This window comes from Mastacembelus armatus, chromosome 14 (genome assembly GCF_900324485.2).
Source record: "Mastacembelus armatus chromosome 14, fMasArm1.2, whole genome shotgun sequence".
Classification (NCBI taxonomy): domain Eukaryota; kingdom Metazoa; phylum Chordata; class Actinopteri; order Synbranchiformes; family Mastacembelidae; genus Mastacembelus; species Mastacembelus armatus.
The window spans coordinates 23,699,080-23,723,325 of record NC_046646.1 but is presented as its reverse complement, the minus strand read 5'-3'; the positions used below and the strand labels follow the sequence as shown (position 1 = coordinate 23,723,325).

At 45.9% G+C, this 24,246-nt stretch overlaps 1 protein-coding gene across 1 annotated transcript in view; it reads right to left on the bottom strand.

The window, feature by feature from the left end:
• Positions 1 to 3,188: 3,188 nt before the first annotated feature.
• The window catches only part of grk6 (G protein-coupled receptor kinase 6), a 32,041-nt gene continuing 10,983 nt past the window's right edge, over positions 3,189 to 24,246 (bottom strand). The window contains exons 3-16 of the mRNA XM_026327893.2: positions 19,299 to 19,411; positions 16,053 to 16,130; positions 15,386 to 15,486; positions 14,107 to 14,199; positions 11,687 to 11,750; positions 9,758 to 9,898; positions 9,020 to 9,210; positions 8,902 to 8,939; positions 7,794 to 7,883; positions 7,491 to 7,699; positions 7,043 to 7,180; positions 6,574 to 6,711; positions 6,125 to 6,259; positions 3,189 to 5,256 (exon numbers count right to left, since the gene is read on the bottom strand). Of these exons, the coding sequence (XP_026183678.1) occupies positions 5,206 to 5,256; positions 6,125 to 6,259; positions 6,574 to 6,711; positions 7,043 to 7,180; positions 7,491 to 7,699; positions 7,794 to 7,883; positions 8,902 to 8,939; positions 9,020 to 9,210; positions 9,758 to 9,898; positions 11,687 to 11,750; positions 14,107 to 14,199; positions 15,386 to 15,486; positions 16,053 to 16,130; positions 19,299 to 19,411 (1,580 nt within the window). The 3' untranslated portion in view covers positions 3,189 to 5,205. The remainder of the gene's footprint in view (positions 5,257 to 6,124; positions 6,260 to 6,573; positions 6,712 to 7,042; positions 7,181 to 7,490; positions 7,700 to 7,793; positions 7,884 to 8,901; positions 8,940 to 9,019; positions 9,211 to 9,757; positions 9,899 to 11,686; positions 11,751 to 14,106; positions 14,200 to 15,385; positions 15,487 to 16,052; positions 16,131 to 19,298; positions 19,412 to 24,246) is intronic.

Sequence of the window (24,246 nt, the reverse complement as noted above, 5' to 3'; positions counted from 1 at the left end):
GTGTTTTAACAGAAAATACATTTACAGGACCAGTAAGGTCAGTAGGACTCATCCTGTGTGGGCCAACAATCAGTTTCAGTCTTGACAGAAGTGGCGTCCCCCCGGGGCCGTGTTGGAGAAAAGAAATCACCGCCTTAAACCTTTAAGCCACAATGGGCCCGAGCAGGTTGAGTCACTCAGTCAAGTGTGAATGAGTCAAAGAAAATAACTGAGCAGCGACCGGCCGGAGCGTGAGAGGAGACACTGAAACGAGAAGAGAAGGCAGAGGCCCGCGTGGGTCGGCGGTGGCGTCACTGCTCAGAGAGACTGTGATCGGTTCGACATCGAGTCACACACACAGTGGTGACGAGTCTGAGCGTGGGAGAAACGGAGTGTGACTGCATGACGTGCGATCCAGAAGTGACACACACACACGCTGTAGGAACAGTGCAGCTCTTTGTGCTGGGACATCAGCTCCCAGCAGCCTCTGTGACGAGCCCCACGGTTTGTCCTTTAGTTTCCTGTATTGCAAACTGTCAGAGCGCTGATTGGGGGAAACCTATCCCTGCTCAGGGGAAACCACGGTGCTAAATAACAGATACAGATACACAGGACAAAGGTCAGAACAAGGTAGAGCCATATATTTATAATAGGTGTAATTACATGTAAACATCACCTGCAGCCATAATGCAGATCAATAAATCAGAGATACTGTGCAGGATCATTGAGTGTAGGCGGCCGAGGAGCAGCCTGGTTGAACAGGTCACTATACCCAGGGACAACAGGGCAGTGAAGAGGATTTACAGGGACTGGGCCTGAAGGCCTCAGGAACTGAAACCTCCCTGCTAGTGTTAATTTAATTTCAACATTTCAGCCTCAATAACTTTCTGACTAAAACTCCTGCATGTGTGTTGTAGATATAAGGTTTATTTCTCCTGTTTGAAAAGGAGGGTTTCACATACCTGCAGTTATTAGTCAGAACTGTATTTTCTGTTGACAGATGTAAACAACACATCTGTAGGTCAGTGTTGTCTATAGTCACAGTTCTAATCACTCACAGTACAAACTGTGGATCAATAATTGAGATTATTCTTAGTCAGACTGTGTTTCAAACAGGAGAAATGACATTATGGCCATATATGGATATGAGTGTTCACAGTATGACTAATGTAAAGGTTATTGCTGTAGGACTGTAGGCAGTGAAGTATCAATGTTAGATCTAAAAAACACACGTTTTGCTTGTGTTTTTGGAACAGTAAAAAAAAAATATAATAATAATCTGACTCAGACTGGATCCCCGAGCGCACGGGTCTGACGTGTGCACTAATCCAAAGCTGCACCTCGTTGTAGCTGCTCGTCTGCGATGGGCGTAAAGTCCTTTAGCACCTGGGAGGACGGTGATCAGACAGAGACTGTCGAAGGCTGAGAGAATAATAAAAAGCTTCACTGGTGCAGAAACGCACAGCGTCCACTTGTCAACACGCATCCTCCAGCTTCCTGGTGTTGCCATGGTAACTCGGTGTCAGGAAGCCTTTTAATGAAATGAATATACTGTACGTCGCCACACGCCCACGCACGCGAGCCTTCGCCCACACTCGGCCAGCAGAAGCTCTCAAAGCTGGAATCATGGAGTCCGTCCTGCTGTGTGCAGGTGAGGACTCAGGCACCGGTTCCTCATCACGTTCAGTTTGGTCACGGAACAGTGATGCAGGAGAACGTGAGATGGGATCGAAAACAGATTTACTGCCACTCATCGAAATTTAGAAAACAAATTCAGGTTTACTTCCACATTTTAGCCACAGTTTTCGCTGAGAGCTGATCAGGTTTGTGCCAAACACAGACAGTAAATTTCTGTAGAGCTGAAGACCTGATGTTGTCCTCTTTTGTTTTCCTTTTCTTTCTGCAAATGTGACTTATGTTCCTGGAGCTTAAGATAACTGAGTGTCCACTGCAGGTCTGGCTGCTGTGCAGATGGATTATATCTGATCTGATGTTGTTTGTGCATGAAGTCAGTCTGACTTTGGCTGAGACCAAATCAAACTGCTGAGGGACTTCACTCGGCAGAAAACACAAGCCGACAGTTTGAGGATGTTTCACTGGGAGAACAGAACGGCTGCCCACCGCCTGCTCTACGTTACGAGCAGAGCTTTCCACCTTTTTGTCAGCAGGGGTCACTGGTTGTTAACGGCAACTTCCTCTTGACGAGACGAACATTGGATTCATCATGGTGTCCAGGTTGGAGCTCCACTGGGACTTCTGCTTTTTCTATTGATTTTCCAAAGACCTCAGGTCATAGGTCACGCAGAGGAAAGATCACTGTTATTCACTGAGACAAACAGCTGACACACAGGAGTCTGGCTGGAGATCAGTAAAGTCTCTATTTAAGTAGTTTTTCCTCCCCCACATGATGCTTTTACATCAGGTCAACCAAACCAGGTGTTGCTTTTACACAACAGGTTTTCAAGCTGAGATCGGGGCCATATGGAGCCTGTTGGAACAATCATGTCTCTGAAGTACAGAATCATTTGGGCAGATAATCAGTTCAGACCCGACTCAAGTCAGGACTCAAAGACCAATGCAGGGGGTGAACTGGACTCCAACAAAAATCCAACAAAGGCCTGTTTTGATGGCACATCAGCTGCTCACTGAAACCAAAGTCACCGCTCTACAGTTTCTCCTCTGCCTCATCAGCTAATTACAGTTTATTCTAATCACCTGCTGTGAAACTGCCCCTGATTGGATGGAGCAGTGAAAACCTGCAGGACTCCTTGTTCCACCCGGAACTGCACCGCTCCACGCTCATTATTTCCACAGGATGCAATGTTCCTGTCTGTTTTCTGGACGTCACTGAGGCTAAATCACGTCTGTTACTGAGCAATGCTGCTGCTCATCTTGGTTTCTGACACCCAGGTCTGGGTTTATGTCCACGTCACAGGGACATACGTCAGTCAAAGCTGGTCCCACCTGGACCTTCCCTGGAATCTGGCTTCACCTGGTTCGAATCATCACAAAAAAGCCAAAAATTTGCTGATTCCTTTTTCTTTGACGTCAGTTCTCAAGTTTGGAGCCAGAACAACAGGATGAAAAGTAGAACAAAGTCTTGATGGTGTCCTCAGTATGTCGGCCGTGTGAAATGCATGCTGGGATACTCGACTATCCACATGTATCTTGTCTAAATGTGCATTAATCAGAATAATATTGACACAGACTGAGACTGAAATATTGTCGTTTATTTTTCCTGAGCAAATACAAATCAGGTTAGACACTGGTGGGAATTTTTGGAAATTTTGTGAACTGACCCTTTAAAATGTTGTTTACCAGTTTCAGCTTTGGTTTAATGTCATGTCACAGAATTTTGACAGACCGGTCTCTGTCTCTGATGATGAAAACCGATTCACACAACATTCAACAGATTTTACGACTTGACGTCACCGGTGCTGAGTTTCTGTCCACACAAAAAAACAGAACAGCCACTTGTACATTCAGAGGTATTTCAGTTTAATAGCTTAACATCAGAGGCCATATTGTTTGAGTACTAGCTGGGGCTTTTCACCGCAGGGAAGAACAGACCAGCTTCAGTCTTCGTTTGACACAGGATTTGAGCCAGAAGCTTCGGTTACTCTCGTCGTAGCTTCATTGTGACGCAAACCAGGTGATGGGCTCTGGATCTGGATGTGTCCAACCTGAGCTTTGGATTTCCTGTCCGGTTGCTGATCGAAAACTAAATTCTACAGAAACCCCGAGAAGGATTTGGCTGCGGGAAGTCAAAGTTCAGTACAGCATGTTCCGATTAGGGTCTGATCAGGTGTTGATTGAAAGCTTGGACCAGCCTTTCCTGATCTAATTCATCAGCTGCATGGCTGCCAGTTAACATCCAATCAGATCTCACAAATGTGATCATATGGGCCATTACAACCTGACCCTGTTCACACCGTTCACACCGTTCACACCTGTTCCAACAGAAAAGCTGCATCACTTCCAAACACCAAGTTCAGGGTGATTAAGTCTGTACGGGCAGACTAGCAGAAACCTTTCAGCCCCTTGTGGACATGTACGGTTATCGGGACATAATGTACTACAGGTGGTGCAGGTACTGTTGGAGTCCCCACCTGTATTATCAGGACGTAGCATGCTACAACAGATAGAAGCTAACGAGCCCCAGTTTGAGAGACTGGATCCACAATCCATCTTGGTAGTTGTTGATCCAGTCGCCCAAAACACATTTGAACATCTGCCTCCACCAGCCTCATCCTCACGTCGTGTTTTTGCTGTCAGATGATTCTGATTAAACTTTGATGCTTAATTTAGAGTCCGTGCCAGATTCCAGCAAAACAGAAGCAATAAGTGTTTGATTACCTGGGTATAATGAACAGCTATTGAGTGAAACCAACTAATTAAAATATAAAAGTGTCTTAGAACTCTGTGGCTCATGTTCACTGTATTGTTTGTCTCCCCCCCCAGAGAACAATAAAGTGAACTGAGCCTTTATTTCAGCCTGAACGCTGCACCTTTAACATGACGCAGAATCAAAAAGATGAGGGGCTAACAAAAGGACACGAGCCTGTTGCTAAAGGCAGCTTGTGTGTGGAAAATTAAAGTGGTTCCTTTAGTTCTCAGAGTTTCTGTAAAATGTGGATGCACAGCAGTGACGAGAGGAACCGGAGCTGCACTGACACGAGTCGACTGTCTACAATGAAAAATAAAAAAATGACCTGCGGCTGCAGACTCAGTGGCTCTGATGTCACTATTTCAAAGCCATGATGTCCAAGCAAACACAAAGTGGTTTAAATAGAAGCTGTAGGAAGCAGCAGGCTGGTCACAGCAGGAAAGTCAAGTGGTCACGGTTCATGAGCTGAGAGTCACCGGTTTGATTCCCAGGGAAAACAATGAGTCCTGCCATAGTGACCACTGTCACAGTGCCCTGGAGCAAGGCACTTATACAGCAGGCGACTGTTCCAGTGGGGCTGCTCAGCACCAGCAGCAGTTCCCAGCTCAGTGATGGTGGAATGTGTAAGTGGATGAATGTGAAAGCTGAGTCGGACCAAAAAAATAAGGGAACTTAAAGAAACAAAAGAAAAAAGTCCGTCTTCTGTCCGTCCCTATTGTTTTTAAATAACAATAAACATCATGACTATGCTGAAAATATACATTCTGACATTTAGAGATAGTACTATCTTAAAAATACAAATGTGCAAAAGGTTGTAAACAAATGAGATCCGGTGTGTGTCACAGCCTGGTAGGCTCCTCGTCGCTGTCGCTGCAGTTACCACAGCAGTCCTGCAGGGGGAGGCAGAGAGCACAGTCACACAAAGGGGATGTTTAAAGCTGATCAGTGAATATTTCTGGAAAGTAACTCGGCTCAACTACAGTTGTTGTACTTTACCTGAGTATTTACTTTTCCTGCTACTTCATCCTTGGACTTCACTACATGTCAGAGTCAAACCTTGGACTTTTCCCTGCTCTACATTTATCTGATAACTTTAGTTCCTTTTTAGAACCAGATGGATCCAACAAAATACAGACTGATCATTAAACTTTATTGATCCCTGGGGGGAAATTCCCAAGATACCCAGCAGTATGGAAAGTACTTCAAATTAGAAGTATATAAGGTAGTTAACGTCAGCTACCCAGCAGTATGGAAAGTACTTCAAATTAGAAGTATATAAGGTAGTTAACGTCAGCTACCCAGCAGTATATAAAGTACTTCAAATTAGAAGTATATAAGGTAGTTAACGTCAGCTACCCAGCAGTATGGAAAGTACTTCAAATTAGAAGTATATAAGGTAGTTAACGTCAGCTACCCAGCGGTATATAAAGTACTTCAAATTAGAAGTATATAAGGTAGTTAACGTCAGCTACCCAGCGGTATATAAAGTACTTCAAATTAGAAGTATATAAGGTAGTTAACGTCAGCTACCCAGGAGTATATAAAGTACTTCAAATTAGAAGTATATAAGGTAGTTAACGTCAGCTACCCAGAGGTATATAAAGTACTTCAAATTAGAAGTATATAAGGTAGTTAACGTCAGCTACCCAGAGGTATATAAAGTACTTCAAATTAGAAGTATATAAGGTAGTTAACGTCAGCTACCCAGGAGTATATAAAGTACTTCAAATTAGAAGTATATAGGGTAGTTAGACTGACCTGTCTGCCAAACAGCCGCTGCAGCAGTCCCTGTTTGGGTGGAGGCGAGGGCTGTCCCCTCCAGTCCAGGTCGGGAGGAACGGTCCCGTCCTGGTAGAAAACATTCAGCTCTGTGAAACACTCCGTCTCGATCATCTGCAGGAGGAAGAACGAAGGCACAAACAAACAAACAAACGTGTGAGGGACAAAGTTGAAGTGGATCAGTAACGTAGACTGAAACTAATTTAGAAGACAGAAGTTAAAACAATGTTGATGATGTTTGTTGTTTCTGGGAGTTTCTAGCTCTTTCTACCTGCATCAGTTACAGCTCCGACTGTGAGAAAAGGCCTTGAGTCACATGTGACACCTTCACTTTATCAGAAGAGTTTAGTGTGGAGGGTTTTAAAATGAGCAGCAGCCTGTGAACGCCTCGTGTTGGTGTGTTTGCTTTGTGTTTCTGTGGGTCTGACCTCGTTCTGCCAGGGAATAGGGACGCTGCCCGTGGACACTTTGCCGTAGAAGGACTCGTCTTTGGGCTCCAGCTCCACACCTTTCACTGTGGAGAACTGCTCGATGTCCAGCACGTCTTTACAGTAAATGGCCTGTGGCTGCAAAACACAAGCAAACCGTGTGAGCACCTCCCTCGCCCAGGGAGGAGGAGGCTGAGAGCAGAGTCCCCTCCAGACTTAACGTTTCTTTGTTTAAAGGTTTAAAGTCCTTCGGTTTGCACATTAACAGAAAAGCTGCAGTAACTGAGGGAGGTTCATTATGCGCGTTTCACATAACGAACCACAGTCTCATTAATTCCCGTTATCGTGCTGTGGTGACTGATGAATTCTTTATTAAAAAACATTTAGTAAAATAAGACTCTCTGTGATTTAGACACACTGTCATCAGTGTTATCAGGTAAACATGAGGGACCGTGTCCTGTGGCCTTACGTCAGGGATGAAGGGCGCCTCCAGCATCCCGGCCTCCAGCCTTTTGAAGTTGATGGAGCGGAAGATGGGGTGGCCTTTGACCTCAGAGGCTCCGCCACCCTGACAGCCCAACCTCTCTGAGGGGTCTTTGGCCAAAAGCTGCACAGTTGAAACAGTGTGAAAACACAGAAAGTGATGAGTAACACTAACCCTCCTGATTCTCATAGAGTTTTAATGTGGGCGCTGTTGTAGAACGAACTCGGCCTGAAGTGGACGTGAGACCTGAGGTTGAGTGCAGGTACAGACAGGTACAGACAGGTACAGACAGGTACAGACAGGTACAGACAGGCAGTGGGTGCTGTAAACGTCACGAGTAAAACCATCAAATCAGTTAGAACATGGGAGAACGTGCTAGAAGCAGATCGAAGCTAAAGAGGAAGTGACATAACAGCGTCAAACGTCCACCCACCATCTTGCAGAGGGACGTGGCGTCCTCGGAGAACTTGCTGGAATATTCCTCCTCCACCTCTGTCACCAGCCGTTCCACTTCCTCCCTCTTGATCTTCTTCTTCCTCTGCTGGAAGGGGGACTGGCCTTCGATCATCTCGTACAGCAGGCAGCCCAGTGCCCACCAGTCGGGGCTGAAGGTGTAGCGCTCGTTTTTTACCACCTCCGGAGCTGGAGGAGCAGAGGGAGCGTTTGTGTTCAAGCACAAAACCTAAAGGTGCAGGCGCCTGGTCTCCTCCTGATGTGCAGATCAGAGACTACTCACCCATGTATCCTACCGTCCCCACCCGGCCCTTGATGGTCTGCTCTTCTGGCACATGGACCGCCAGACCCAGGTCTGATATCCTGATGTGGCCTTAAGAGGAAACACACAGGTTTTGCAGCATCAGTCACTACTCCACATGGGTATGATTATTTCTGTTCAGAAGCAGAATAAACACTGAGCTTCTTTATTCACATGCTGCAAAACAGCATGAGAGCAGATCGTCTTCAGAGGAAGTTCTGAAAGGGAAGGTCAGACCAGAACCATCAGATAAAGACTTTAGCGAGAAGCTCCATCATTTTTAAAGATCCACTGTGCTCTTTTACTTTCACTCTTGAATTTTCTTGAGTGTGGCTGCACCGGCTGCGCTGTTCCACCCTCCTGTTCTTTGAATCTAAGCAGTGTCATGTTCTTCTACAGAACATTTACTTTTAGAACTGTGGCATCCACTTATTCCTGCTGTTCAGTCATTTCCCACCAGCTAAAATCTAAAAGCTCAGTTTGGTTTTCAGCTCATATCTGGAAATGTTTTCTCAGTGTCTGAGCTCAGACTGTGCTGCTGGAGTCAGAGCACCCTCTGCTGGCTGACAAACGCCTGACGTGAGCTCATGGTTGTGTTTTCAGTCCAAAAACAGCTGTACAGGATGAATAACAGGCTTTGATTCTGCAGAACGGCGTGTTTTAGGAATATTTAACTCCTGATTTCCAAATAGATCTGATCTGAGGGAGACAGTGCTTTTGGAACCTAATCTGAAAAGGAAGTTTGAGGCAAACTGTGTTATTGTTGAAAGCTCTGGGACCTTGAGTGGAGATTGTGTGGTAAAAACCTGTTAATTATTCATTTCACCCACTAATGATGCTCCCTAAATTATTGATTTGACTCCCGTTTTAACATCTTCAGCTTTAGTGCATCAGTTTTCTCTGATCAAATGGAACCATTGAAATATCCTTGACCATTCCTGTTTTGAATGTTCCTACAGATGTGCCACTGGATTATTTTCATACAGAGGAAAACTGAAAACTGTGCTGATTGTCAGTGAAGTTCTGCAGCGCCGTAGGTCACGAAGTCTGTGTGTTCAGACTGGATTTTCCCGTTAACGCTGCTGCTCACCGTGATCGTCCAGCAGGATGTTCTCGGGTTTGAGGTCCCTGTGTGAGAGAAACAGAGGGAGGGTGAGAGAGAGGACACGGCTGAGCCACGTTGGTGTTCGGGGTGCAAACACACTGACCTGTAGACGATGTGTTCTCGGTGCAGGTCCTCCAGGCCGCAGCAGATCTCTGCAGCGTAGAAGACGGCTCTCGTCTCGTCGAAACCCGCCTCGCCCATGTGGTAGATGTGAAACTTCAGGTCTCCTCCGTTCATGAGGGTCAAAACGAGACACAGCGCGTCTTTGGTCTCGTAGGCGTACGCTAAACTCACCTGGAGACAAGAGGAGTGTTCGTGTTCAGGTGTGTGCTCAGGTGCGACCGCTTCACATACGGCGAGAAAAGAGGAGCTGAGTATCTTTGACTATCTCTGTGAACTAAAGCAGTCGAACCCTGAGGGACTCCCGAGACCCTGGGAGCCTGAAACGTTGGACTGACTGGAGTCCAAACCAAACAAGCTGAATGAAAATCATCTGGCAGAGAATCAAACCGAAGCAGAGCTGAAACAAACCGCAGTGTTGTCCTTTAGTTAGTGCAGCTGTCAACACTGCAGACGTCACATGGAAGTGACGCACAGAAAAACTCAGGCTTCATCTTTTAAATCTCTATTTTTGGAGGAAAGAATAAGGAACTATATTGTTTAACAACATACCCAAACCATGTTAGATAGTAACAAGTCCCCTCTATGACTTTATGACGTATGTGCCTTAACTTCTCATTTATGTGTTTAGACGTTCTGTTCATTTACAATCTACTTGTTTTACATTGTTGTAAATATTTCCACACCGATCAGCATCATCAGCACAAAGATCTCAGCTTACTACAAATCTGCTGTTGACTTTCTCCAGGATCTGCTTCTCATTGAGAGCCATAGATTCTCCTTTCCTCTTCTTTATCCTCTTTTTCTCCAGCTTCTTGCAGGCGTACATTTTCCCCGTGGCCCGTACCTGACACGCACACACCTGTGGAGGGGCAGAGGGCAGAGTTCACCTTCATGAACTAAAGCAGCTTTGGATCAGTGGATTTATTACACAAACATCGCAAACACACGGCTTTAATGTGCTGATGCTCACGTGGAGAGAGTTCAAAGCAGCCAAAGGACTCACATTGGATCCACATGGGGCCTTCTTCCTTCTGGATGTGTTAGCATCTAAAGCTAACCTGTTGGTTTTGGTAGCATTAGCCACCTAGCATGGTCCTGATTGGACCTTTGGATTGATTGGATTTGATGTGAATTTGGGAGGAAGTGGAGCTTTGGGTAACGTTAGTGCTTTGGGTCACATCAGCAGGAACCAGAGCGTCTACTGGACTGACTCCTTAGTCGGCTAACGCGAGCTTTGGACTGGACACTTTGTCCCAACCAGGCACCCGTATTTCACGTCAGGGAACAGGATGGGATGGGAGGGGCAAAGAGCAGGAAGGAGGGGCCTATGGTGGGAGTTTGGGTCTAGAGGCTGAAGAGACATGAGGCAGAGCAGCTTTAACAATTGTTCTGTCAACGATAACAGTTTTGGATCTTTGTGAAAAGTTTTTTTAGATCTCATTACTGCCTCGGGCCGAGACAATGAGTGTTTGTTTTTCAGCTGCGGTGCTAACTAACCCAGCCCTGACCCTAAGAGACTGCTGCAGTGTCCTTCGTTATCTCATGACCCGATGCTCGTCCAGTTAATCGGTTATCAACATGAGCTCAGTACAGAAACAAAACGCTCCTGTTATCACACATATAGCACAGGGTCGCCATTCACTGGTGTGGAACAGGGTTTGGACTCTGCAGAAACACTGCAGCTCCTTCACTCAGCAAATCAAAGCTCCTCTTTTCTTGTGACCTTAGTGGAACAGTTTATTTCTTTGAACTAGAACAAACCAAACATTTGGCAATGAATACAGAAACACTGTAAACGCCCCCAGGCTCCTGCTTTATGGACACACTTTTCACACAGATCTCTCTTCTACTTAAAGGTCGGGGGTGGAAGGGGGTCGTCTGGCGGTCCACGTGCCATGGACGCTGGTGTACCAGACCTTCATCATCATGATCACAATGATAAACATGTGGTTGGGTTTGTGGAGCAGGTTACGTTTGGGCACAATAATAGAAACTTAGTTAAGTTTGGGTGTTTTCTACTGATGTGGACAACCAGCGTTTCCAAGGAACGTAGGATATGACGGTGGCCTCCCAACATGTTCAGCACATTTACTCTAGCACAGACCAGTACAGAGAAACACCTCCCAGCCCAAGCTGGGCCTTTGTTTTTTATTAGCCGTCCGTGAGCGGATACAAAAACCAATAGGCTCCTCGTCTGCAGAGATAAATCCTAAATAAAACACCATGGACTCATTCTGCAAATTTATTTGGTGACCCAGAGAAAAATCACAGTATTATTACTAATGTGGCCACTAGAGGTCACCTAACCATAAAATAATAAACTGCTTCCACCTGCAGTTGCCAACATTTAAACTTTCCAGACACGTTTTTCTATTTTCCTAATTAATGAAATAAGTAATTTAATGTCTAAGAAGAGAAAAGATGAACTTTATTAATCCCACAGCTGTAATACAGTCATACAGCTGTGTATGAGTCACGAAGACAAAGCTTTACAGATGTTAACCCAAACAAACAGAACATACTGAACATTTAGTGTCCAAGTCCATGGTGGAAGCTCATCTGGACTCAATGCAGAACCCAGAACCTCATATCATTCTAAGTGATTCTGTGAATGGTCTTTATCTTTAGTGGTATGAAATATACTCACCTCTCCAAAGCCTCCTTTCCCTAAGACTCTGTACTGTCGGAAAGTATTTTTGGTCACCGGTTGCCTGTTGGGCAGAAAGAAGCGTGTGAGCCACAGTTACAACAAGCTGTGAAGCTGTGTTGGTGTTTAAATGTGTACAAATACAGCATGTACACGCCCAGTACACAGATAATAGTAACTGGTGTGTGTGTGTGTGTGTGTGAGTGAGAAGTAATGAGCTGGTCCCTGCTGGTCTCAGCATGCCGGGCTCATCTCCCTCTGGACAGTTTGGTCATTCAGGCAGGTTAATTAAATGCAGCCTGGACTCATTTAAACAGGATGAGTCTTTTACTGCTTAACAAGCCCGCGGCCCTGGGTCCCTGACTTGGTTCTTTATTTTTAAAGAACTGGTTTATGTTCTCTTGTATTTACCCTCTACATGACCTACGGACACATCAGTCCAATCAATATTATCAATATTTCCTTTCCCAGTTGGTCAGTTTCCTGGTTTCTGATGTTTAAAGTGTTCAGGAACTGGTTCTAGTGTCTCTGGTAACAAAACCATCCGCTCTGCTCCCTTCACTTTTAAACAACCCGTCTCCTGGAAATCAGGCTATTTTCCCAGTTTACTGAGTTCACAGGTACAGTCCCCGTCCAGTCCGGTCCCATGTTGTTTCTGAGACTTTAAGCCAGACCATCTCTCCCTGACCTTAACACAAGCTGCGGGTCTCCACAGAACCAAACGAGTGATTTCAGTACTGATACTGTGTTTTTAGGAAAATGAATGTGTCTAAAAAAATAACTCATCATTTAACAGAAGAGCCAAAACTGACAAATGAAAAATTGTATCTGTTAAAAACCAAAAAGGAAACGACACAGTGGTCTGGTCTGTGGAGGACTCGTCCTTTACCTCCCAGTGTTTCCCACAGCACAGCCCTGAGATGCTCTGAGACACTTTCAGCCTGAGTCATTTTGCTGTTTTCAGGTCTGTGTGAAGTTAAACTGTCATTTGTTTCCTGCTGAACATGAGTCTTTATTCTCCACCCATGTGCTTTAACAACTGAATCAGGGGTTTTTGTTTGTGTCTTCATGTGTGATCAAATGAAACACGCCCGTCAGTTTTGTCTCCATCGTGTCTCTACTTTGAAATCTGGTTAGTACCTTTTCCTCATGACTGCAGTGAAAATAATGCAGGTGTTTACCATCAGTCTGCATCACAGGCTTTTCAAAGGGGGTTTTAAGTGACTTGTGCAGGGTTAAAATCCAGATGCAGTCCAGGACCTTTAGCATTAAGACACATGTTGTGGTCACATTGTAAAACAGTTTGCTTTGGTTCAGGCTCCACAGGCTGTGCTCAGCTTTGCTCTGCTCCTCAGAGGCCTCAGGGTGTTTGAACATTCTGGGTTTTGTGCAGATTAAACAAACCCGATGTAAAATGCCAGTTAGCGGCTGGTGCATGAGGACACAGGTTTTTAATAAAGTCAGAGAAATGGTCCAGTTTATTAGTTTGCTGAGTGTGTGATACAGTTTGTGGTGGTTTTCATCAGAAATTCTCCTGTGGTTTGTGGAAACCTCCCTCAGCTCCACTGGGAGCTCCCACCTTCCTCAGTTCCTGGAAAGCTGATGTTGTTTTAATCTGTGTGGGCATGTGGGTGTGCAGACGTACCACCTGTCTCTACTGTCTTTGTTTTGTTCTTTTCTTTTTTCATTTTATCATGTGGTTCTCGCTCTGCTTAGATCCGGCTCTCACGTGGGTGACCTGATTCAGCCGACGCTCGACGAACAGCGGTTTAAGCCCATGGAGTCTGGGAACCGTCAGACCTGACTACTTTCCCTGTGTGCAAACAAAGCTGATAAACCCGTAACAACAGCCGTTATCGTGATGACAGATTGATTTCTCCACCAACAAGTTAAGTCTTTTAGTACAACTTGGTGGATTAAAGGGAAAATGTGTTTCCACTGAACCAGGAAAAACAGCTGTGAAACAGACGTTTCCCTGAATTTGAAACCCTCAGTCCCTCCATCAAGCATCATTTTGGGCCGTACTTTGCCTCGTCTTGTTTCTGCCTGGCTCTTCCTGTGAGGATGAGGCCTAAAATGAACAGCAGACTTCACCTGCAGCACTTCAGCCCATAATTACAACAGACCAGCACAGAAAAGTCACTAATGTCTAACGGCAGCTGACATTCCCCCGAGCTGTGAAACACACTGGTTGAGCAACTCGAAACTCTTATCTTGAAACATCAAATGGTGAAATCTTTGGATTGCATTGCTTTCACCCCCGTAACCCCGAGGACACGAGGACACGAGGACACTGGGGAGAGGAAGGGATGAGGCAACTCCGGAGTACGTTGCTGCTGGTTTGAGGCAGATGTGGCTGCTGAGCGTTTGTGTGTGGAAAGAGAGAAGCAGCTGGAGGAGACTGAGGCGTCAGACTTTACCTCTCCAGCCATTTCCACTGGAGGAACCTGTTGTAGTACATGCTGTCGAGGTAGTCTGCGAAGGGCGCCACGCTCAGGTAGTCGTGGATCAGTCTGGGAAAAAAAAAACAAAACACCTGCAGGTCAGAAAACAGGTCAAACCACTGCTGCAAAGTGCAGCTGAAGAAGAAATAATAACAGTCACAAGATAATGAGATATTTAATTTCCTGCTCATTAACCAGAATATTAGTCGCTGCAGAGAAAATTATATCTCATTTTCCGTTTGATAATTGATCAGTCAATCGACTTATGTCATAGAGAGAGAGAGAGTGACAGTATTTTCCACAGACCACTCAGGGCCTGAAATCATGTTTTAATATGTGAACGGAGCATGATGAGGCTAAAAACGTGTTAACCACAGTGCCGCAAGATCAAAACTGTCTCCTAGTGGTGTGGGCTCAGGGCCCCAGCGTTCTGCAAAGGGCCAGCAGCTCCTGTTCTGTTTGTTTGTCAATGCACGACTGCAGCTGAACGACAGGATCCAAACAGCAGAAACACCGATGCCATTCATGCAGAAACACGTTTAAATTCACAGGAAATAGATAAAATCACAGCTCCATCTGTTACAGCTAAATTCGGTGGAAGGGGAACTTACCTCATATTATGTAATTTCCCAAACGGACCACAGTGTATTGTCAGGGTAATAAAGCAGGTACGGTGTTTAAATGCCCTCAGTGTTTTAACATCGGAGCTACTGCACATGCTGAAATCTCCTTCCTGGAACTGACGGCAGCTTCACCGAGCCCCACGGTTTGTTTGTCTTGTCTGCTTTTACAAAGAGCCCAGGAAGATGTAATTTACTTTGAGCATTAATAGGCGAGACTGCAGCTCAGCCTCGTATGTCATAAATAATGACAATAATCAAGTCAAAGCAGAATGAAAAATATGTGGTTTGTAGCATCGTGTTTCAGGAGGAGGCTGCAAAAATAGGCACCTTTGTTTCACCTGATTTCTGCTCTTTGGATGGAAATGAACCGTCTGGTGTCACATATGTGAAGAGACCAAACAGAACTTAACGTTTCATTTATCAGTTTCATGGCTCAGTTAGTAGAATTGAATGTTTCTCTACGTGAGCAGGCTGTTAAATGTGCTGTACTCTCATTAGTTGATCAGTTATATTGATGTCAGAGCGTTGGAGACATGGGTGATGGTGGAAACTCATTTTCTTTTAAAAAGTTCAAATGTCAGGCCCTGACGCTGTGTTTCCCCGACCCAATGGGGGGACCCCGGTGGTCTTACTTGGTGCAGTCCTTGAAGAGCTCTTTGCAGGCCTCCTGCTGCAGGGCCTCCGTGCACTGAGCCATCATGGCCTCCTCCACCTCAGGCACATAGTCGTCTGACTGTCCCAAGAAAAAGAGCATGAAGAGCAGATAAACAGTGACTCACCCTGACATTAAACCCAGAGAAAAGCCGGATGAACTGGGTTTAGGATGATTCTTGTCAACAGTCTGCAGACTCTGCATGTGCAGACTTGTGCACAGATACACAGGTGCAGAGCTGATCTGCTGCACAGACCTGGATTAACTACCCGTCAGAGGAATAAGACCGAGCTGATCCCAGGCTTGATTTGACGTGTGGATCTGAAATAGCAACATTTTTATTCTCGGCTTTTCCTTTCAGTTTATTCTTCTTGTGACTTTGGGATATTGTGACTTTCATTTTGTTAAATCCTGCATTTAAATCCCACTTAAGTACATGTGTAAGTATTACCAGCAAAGAATAAAGGAAAAAGTGCATTCATGTACATGTTGAACTTTACTGCAGTACTTGGAGCAGTTTGAAGTACTGGAGCTGTATGCAGGTGTTTTTCTCTGCACTGAGCCCAGGTCAGATAAGATGGTTGGATAAACTCTATGAATCCCCAAATTCAGGAAGCGTGTCAGAGGTGCATGGAAGCAGCAGTTACCTTTGGGTTGAAGTATTTCTCAATGAGGTCCTGACCGCACTCCCTCCTCTTCTCATCTGGAGTCACCTCGTACTCTGCCTGCAAACAAACACACACCGGAGTCAGCTGCTGCAGGACCTTCTGCCTTAATCCCCCCCCCAGATCCAGAGCTTCCAGAATCCCCTTCGGCTGCAGTCGCCCGAGGTCCAAATGACACAAAACCCGTCACACATAAAGTTGTTATTCAGACAGTGCAGAGAGACGAGGGTGATATGATGAGGCAGAGATGGAAACATCTGTGTGTCAACATCTGTCAATGTGATGAAACAGACAGATGTGGGGCTTCTGTCTGGCTGTTGTTCAGACATGAGGGGTTCAGAATATTAGGAACAGCTCAATCACTGCAGCACAGATCCTGCCAGATGACTCTTCAGAAGATCCTGGTCATGTGTGCAGGGACCATGAAAACCTTTCTTGTATCACTGAGCAACTTTTATAGCCACAAACCTGGTGCATCTGTGTGACAGTCGTGCACTTTGCCCCTCCCAACCTGCTCTAATGTTGTGGGAGGCCTGTTCCACACCCTGCAGGACTCATCCTCACATCAGCCCCCCCCCCCCTCTGAATGACTGGCAGTAAACAGACCCGGGCTGGGAAACTCCAAAGTGCTTCCTCTCCGTGCTCGCAGCCTGTAAACTAATGCTGAGTGACAGCGGAGACGGTTTAAATCTCATTTATCTGGTCCTCATGCAGAGCTCTCAGAGAAGAGACGGGAAGCGGTTCTTGGGTGAAAGAGCATAATAGCTCCGTATGTGAGTCGGACGAGCCGGTCAGTCAGACCGGAGCCTCACACAGGGAGGTAGATCCAGCACAGAGCCTCAAGCACAGAACAGCGTTTCTGATTTCTTTACATGTACGTTACTTTTTCTGCCCAACAGAAAAGTTCTCGTTTCCACAGATCGAAGTACAGTGAAGTACAGTGAAGTACAGTGAAGTACAGTGAAGTACAGTGAAGTACAGTGAAGTGTGCTGCTCCTGAACTATCTGAATGTTCAAGACTTTATTAAACCAGTCTTTGAACCTCAGTCCGTATTCAGAGCTTAAACTTTGACTCATGATCTCGGAATGCAAACATCTGTGAGCGGGTCAGTCAGTCCACTGTCTCCATGTTTTTTTCTGGATATTGCCTTTGAAACAGACACTGGGTGCTGACAGCAGCAGATTCAGTTTGGATGAGAGCGAATCATCAGCTGCTACAGAGAAATGCATTACTGTTTATAGTGTGTCCTCGAGAGGCTGCGCCCTAATGGATCTTGGGAAGTTTAACTCACAGAGGCTCATGTAACAAAGCAAATGAATCCCTGACGAGGGCAAATGAGTCGAGAGCGTCTTTCCTGCTGAAACACGTGTCTGAACCAGGAATCTCTGGTGTCATGATGGGGACCTGCAGAAAACAATAAACCATCTTCAAGTGTCCAAGGCTGAAGAAAATCACTTTAAATCAGCTTCTGGTGAAAGTTCAACGAGGACGAGCTCTACTCTGCCTTACTCCACTGTGGGTGGATCAAGGTTAGACACAAACCCCTGGTGGGTTTCTCTGCATCACTTCCACATCCCTCCATCGCCATCCTGACGTCACCAACGTCGAGAGAACGAGCAGCTGCAGCAGCGTTCACGTGAATCCACTGGCGTCTGTCGCTCACCTGTAGCTTCCTGCTGCTGAGCTTCAACATAAACCAACAAACATGTTTGTCTTCTGCAGCCAAACATGAGGCAAATCCTGAGTAAACATCCCCCAAAGTCTTGTTTACAGACAAATGATGGAAATACAGAATCAAAAAAAACAAATAGTTCACTGAGGCCATTAGAATCCACCTGTTTAGTAATAACTGCACAGGATGTTGGGCTGCAATTGGTCAAGTTACAGTATATCTTTTGTTACTATGGTCACACAACTGAGTGTGTGTGTGTGTGTGTGTGTGTGTGTGTGTGTGTGTGTGTGTGTGTGTGTGTGAGTGAGAGAGTGTGAAAGTTCAAGTGACAGAGGAAACCAGAGTTTATCATTCATCAGCTGTGAAGCCAAATAAAGAAGCATCAGTGAGACCACACACACACACACACACACACACACACACACACACACTCAGAGCCCTGTGGGAATAACACAGTGTGAAGCCTGTTCCTGTGTGTCATTAAACAGATATTAAACTTCCGTCTCTTCTACAAACGTCAAGTGTCGGAGAACATTTCAGGCTGATTAAAGCTCCTGCACCAAAGGCTCCACATGAGAACCAGCCTGACTCATTTACCTGCAGGAGCCTGAGGAATAACTTCTAAAACCCAGCTGAGATGAATTTAAGGTCGTTTTTAAAGGCAGTTAAGGTCCTCGCTCCTCTGGACAATCAACATTAAAGAACCTTTGTACAGAAGGTTTTCCTGACTGAAACCTCTGGACAGTAAAATCCTCTAGGAGTAAAAGTGTCAGACACATGGAGTGCAGTAAAAAGTACAATATGTAGAGGAGTAGAAGTACAGAGCTGCAAGTAAAGTACAAGTACCTCATGATGGGAAACTGTTCTTTACTGTTCGAGGCACAAAAGTTATTCTTGAGCTTGCGCTGATACAGATCTGAGACCAGTCCTTTGCTCTTCATGTCTATAAAATACATCCAGACACCACCAGGTGAAGCTGGTGCAGAAGTGTCTTCAGGTGTTTCCACACCTGCTGCCTTGACTCTGCTTTGATCGTGCTCATGAAGCTGCACAGGCTCATGATGTGGATTTTGGATCTTTCTCTGTCTCCCATTCAAACAGTCTCTCTAGAAACACGTGGTCATTTTGGACGTTACTGTTCCATTAAGATTTTCAAGCTTTGAAACATCAGCTTTTGTTTCCTGATAAGAAACAGCTCCATCTGTTTTTACTTCACTTTCTTTTGTCTGTGTGAGACAAACCAGGACTCACTGTGTTTGACTTTTACTGTCTGCCCTGTGCTTCTTGTTGCATTATTATTTATTTAGTCTGTCTGATAAACTGCTTCTCAAACACAAGCTGAGGACGGAGGAAAACCAGAAAGGACACGTCTCCTCTGTTTTAACAGGAACTGAGGAGCATTTCGGGGAAGAAACAAACACCAGGACGAGTCCTTGAGACGTCCAGCTCGCTGCCGCGCCCCCACCCCACAACTCTGGCAGCTCTGATTCTGCAGCACAATCTCACATTTCCAGGAATTAAGACCTCATCAGCACACACACGGTCCCCGACTTACCACGGCGTCCAGGAACTTGACGCAGCGTCTGAGCTCGGGTCGCGTCTCGCAGAACTGCCTGAAGAGTAGCCGTCCGATCGGCTGCCGCTCACAGAGGCTGCTGTAGTCCTTCTCTGCAGAGACACAGGAGACACACAGGGACCAGATGAGGATTGTAACACTATTTAATTCTCTCATGTTGGTGAGAAAAGCAGTGTGGCCCCACAATTTCTGTTTCAGCGAAGGTGAAGGAACTTTTTTTTTTAGGAACTGTGATAGACCGCTGACCTGCTCAGGGTGGACCCTGACTCTCAGCCAGACTGGGACTGGCTCCTACCCACCCCCCAACCTTGGATGTGCCAGGATGTGCCGATGATGGACAGATGCAGACCAGAGGTCACAGCTGGGCAACTAAAGCTTTTGATTTAGTTCAGAGACAAAGAGACAGTCCATCCATCATCTTTACCACCTACTTCTCTGCCCACACACCCTGGACAGATCAGCAGCCAGTCACAGGGCTGACGAGACAACCACCTTATCCTGCACGTGTTTGGACTGTGGGAGGAAGCAGCAGTGGAAAACAGTGGTTTTAGTTAAATCTAGTTACACACGTTGTGTCTGAGGTCACTACACCACAACCTGTCCCTGCTTTAAAACAAGAGCCATGAGTCTGAACACAAACCTAAGAACAGAAACAAATGCTGCAGGTACTTCAGGGGGAGATTTCTCTGCACGATCAGAAAACAAATGTCTATGAAGATTTCACTGATACGTGTGAGGTCAACAGGCAGTATCTGCGACCCGCGGTGTTAACATTTCATAGTTCATATTCAGCCTTTGAAGTTGTGAAACAGAAAATGAGAAGTTAGGTTTCTCCCTGAGTGAGACGGCTGCCTGCTTTAATAAGGAGATAAGGGATAAGGTTTCCAGACTAAGACGGTCAGCAGGATCAGACACTGGCGCCGTTCAACATCTGATCACGGCTTCAGACTTTAAAACTTCACAACTACAACCTGAACCTTTAAAAACGTCTGAATTTTGGATGTTAGGTTCTGATCCGAGCCTGGACATACAAACAGTTGTAGGTTGTTCTTGGTGCCTGGAGCCTGGGCTCAGTCCAACCTCCTGACCAGTTAATATTTCTCCCTCAGGTGGCAACAACATCTGGGGACTCATGGGACTGTTTTTAACCTTGGACTATCCACACAAAGTCGCCGAGCATCAGCACCATCCTGCTTTCGGTTTCCCAGACTCCTCAGACGTGACTGGTCACTAACTTTCAGCGAACCGTTTCCTCATTTACCTTCCGGGCCTGGATTTGCCTGGTCAGCCCAGATGCTACACACGGTCAGTGTGAGGACGCAGGAATATGATAGTGTCTTGATCGAAAAGTGACTGACATCTCAGCACACACACACACACACACACACAAGGTCTGGGAAAAGTACGAATGAATAAAAAGCCCAAATAACTGAAACGTGTCGCAGAAAGAAGTTGGAGGTAGAACAGATGGGACAGCAACAGGACTGAGAGCTGATGTAGGGCAGTGGTTCCCAGCAGGGGTTAGTCCAGTTCTACTTTTAACACATTTTTAATAACCACATTCAAAAGTTTGTGGTCACATAATTAAGAAAAATACATTTTTATATTATTACCTCGAACATATCACAAAGAAAAAATCACCGTCCACCACAGCCTGTCAGAGAAAACCCTGGAAATTCAACGTTAAAGAGCTGATGTCAAATAAAATGAAAACTTTAATTAGCAAATACTTTGAAAAGCTATTAAATATCAAAGTCTGCGACCACAAGGTCAATCCTGAATATTCTCTGGTTTGTTTGCTGATATTTCCTAAAGCAAACAGTTTATTGAAATACCCAGAGGGTTCATTGTAAAAATAATCTTCACTTGTTGCCAGAAAATCCAGAAACGTCTGAGAGCTGCTGAGTGGATCCACAGATCTGAGCTACATGACTGGATAATGTTCAGCAGGTCCCTGATACATGATTAATGCTTTTGATGCAACAGTTACATGTGATCTAAACATGCAAAAACCTAAACTGCGCTGTCTCTACGAGGAAGATTTCAATGATGTGTTTTTTCAAGGGGTGAGAGTTCAGCCTCAGCACAAGAACCAATGAAAACAGGGATTTGCATCTGGGACTCGTGCAGAACAGAGCATGTGTCGTTTCCTATAAGCTGCTCTCTGAAGATGCACAGCTGTGTTTGGAAAACCCTGTTAAATGCCCAAATGCCAACTTGTTATATTCACAGTCCTTCAGGGAAAAGTGTTTGGCCTTCAGCTTTTCTGTTTAGTAAACTGAATCTGCATGTGACCTTAGACTGATAGATGGATGGATCCGTACGGTCCTGCTGACATGAGAAACACTGACGCTGCAGTGCACCCATAGGTGAGTGATCATGGCAGGCACAGCTGTAGGTGTGAGACGTGTGAGAAAATGTCACTTTCCTCATTTCTGAACGACACCTACAATATCACAGTGAGAAAAGGCTGAATGAGTCTGAATAGTTTCTAGAAACGAGCAGAGGTGAACACACACGTTCCTTCAAACTACATGTAGCTAAAAGTTTCTGCAGCTGAAATTTAAAGCTGCTTTGCTGTTTCATTTCTTTCATTGCATCCAGGAGGAAGATGTTTGTGCAGAGAACAAGCACATGCACGTCGAGTTTCCTGCACGTGTCTCAGTTTCCAGAGATCGGTAGAAACAAAGTGAACAACAGCCACACGGTTAAGCCTGAACATGCATTCACAGCTTTTAACGATGAGGATTTCTGGGTCTGTAAGTCACAGAGCATTTCAGAGTGAACACAGTTAAATCTTACTAACTTTAGATGCTTTACTGTGTTACTGTTTAAGACTGTGCACGCTTTGATTTGCATCTTGTGTCTTCAGAGTTCGATGGAAACTCAGCTGACCTGATGTTTCTCTGGCTCCTTTTTAAACTTGAATATTTCTCATAAGTGTAGATGTCATGATGTGTCACATTACTACATTACAATGCGCAGCAGTAGCAGCAGTAGCAGCTGTAGCAGCTGTAGCAGCTGTAGCAGCAGTAGCAGCTGTAGCAGCAGTAGCAGCAGTAGCAGCAGTAGCAGCAGTAGTAGCAGCTGTAGCAGCTGTAGCAGCAGTAGCAGCAGTAGCAGCTGTAGCAGCAGTAGCAGCAGTAGCAGCAGTAGCAGCTGTAGCAGCAGTAGCAGCAGTAGCAGCAGTAGCAGCTGTAGCAGCAGTAGCAGCAGTAGCAGCAGTAGCAGCTGTAGCAGCTGTAGCAGCAGTAGCAGCAGTAGCAGCAGTAGCAGCTGTAGCAGCTGTAGCAGCAGTAGCAGCAGTAGCAGCAGTAGCAGCTGTAGCAGCAGTAGCAGCAGTAGCAGCAGTAGCAGCTGTAGCAGCTGTAGCAGCTGTAGCAGCAGTAGCAGCTGTAGCAGCAGTAGCAGCTGTAGCAGCAGTAGCAGCAGTAGCAGCAGTAGCAGCAGTAGCAGCTGTAGCAGCAGTAGCAGCAGTAGCAGCTGTAGCAGCTGTAGCAGCTGTAGCAGCAGTAGCAGCAGTAGCAGCTGTAGCAGCTGTAGCAGCAGTAGCAGCAGTAGCAGCTGTAGCAGCAGTAGCAGCAGTAGCAGCTGTAGCAGCTGTAGCAGCAGTAGCAGCTGTAGCAGCAGTAGCAGCAGTAGCAGCAGTAGCAGCAGTAGCAGCTGTAGCAGCAGTAGCAGCAGTAGCAGCAGTAGCAGCAGTAGCAGCAGTAGCAGCAGTAGCAGCAGTAGCAGCTGTAGCAGCAGTAGCAGCAGTAGCAGCAGTAGCAGCAGTAGCAGCTGTAGCAGCAGTAGCAGCAGTAGCAGCAGTAGCAGCAGTAGCAGCTGTAGCAGCAGTAGCAGCAGTAGCAGCTGTAGCAGCAGTAGCAGCAGTAGCAGCTGTAGCAGCTGTAGCAGCAGTAGCAGCAGTAGCAGCTGTAGCAGCAGTAGCAGCAGTAGCAGCTGTAGCAGCAGTAGCAGCAGTAGCAGCTGTAGCAGCAGTAGCAGCAGTAGCAGCTGTAGCAGCTGTAGCAGCAGTAGCAGCAGTAGCAGCTGTAGCAGCAGTAGCAGCAAGTGCAGCAGTAACAGCTGTAGCACAGTAGCTGCAAGTAGCAGCATACAAGCCAGTAGCAGCTGTAGCAGAAACAGTAGCAGCGTAGCAGATGTAGCAGCATAGCGCAGTAGCAGCAGTAGCAGCAGTAGCAGCTGTAGCAGCAGTAGCAGCTGTAGCAGCTGTAGCAGCAGTAGCAGCAGTAGCAGCTGTAGCAGCAGTAGCAGCTGTAGCAGCGGGCCTGTCCTGGTTGCAGTGTGCTGGGCCATGAATGAAAATAATAATAATGTTCGGTTTTGTGCAAAATGTTTTCGACTGTAATTCGAGTGGATGCGTTTGAAGTTTGGATCAGTGCGACTGAAGCTGAGACCACGGGGAGAAGACACTGTTGTGCAAGATAGAAACCGCACACGTCATCGGTGTGTGGTGTGTGATAATAATGTGATGTGGAGCATGTCAGGACAGAAGAGGAAAGAAAAAGTAGAGAACAACATGTTTCTGAAACACGGAAGTCGACAGTTTCCTGAAAGTCTTTCTCAAGACTCATCCTGCTCATTTCTTTCTTCTGGTTTCTTAAAAACAGTCAAACTGTCAGAGTTTCAGAGCTGAATCGTTAATGAGCTCCTCCCTTTTCCTTTTTTTAACCTCACACTTTCTAATCTTTTATCCTGCCCGGGATGTCGGCCTGTCAGCTCGCTGCTGTCAGACGCTGTTTGGCTGAACTCATTCAAATCACCGATTATTTGCATGGCACCTTTGAGGAAGCAGGCAGCTCTGTTGTGAAGGGACAAAGAGCATCATGCAGGAGATTTTAGCATCTGTAGGATGTTTCTGTCCTGAAGCCTCTGAGCTACATCGGGAGCTGTACCAGGATATTTCAGTCCTTCTTCCTCAATT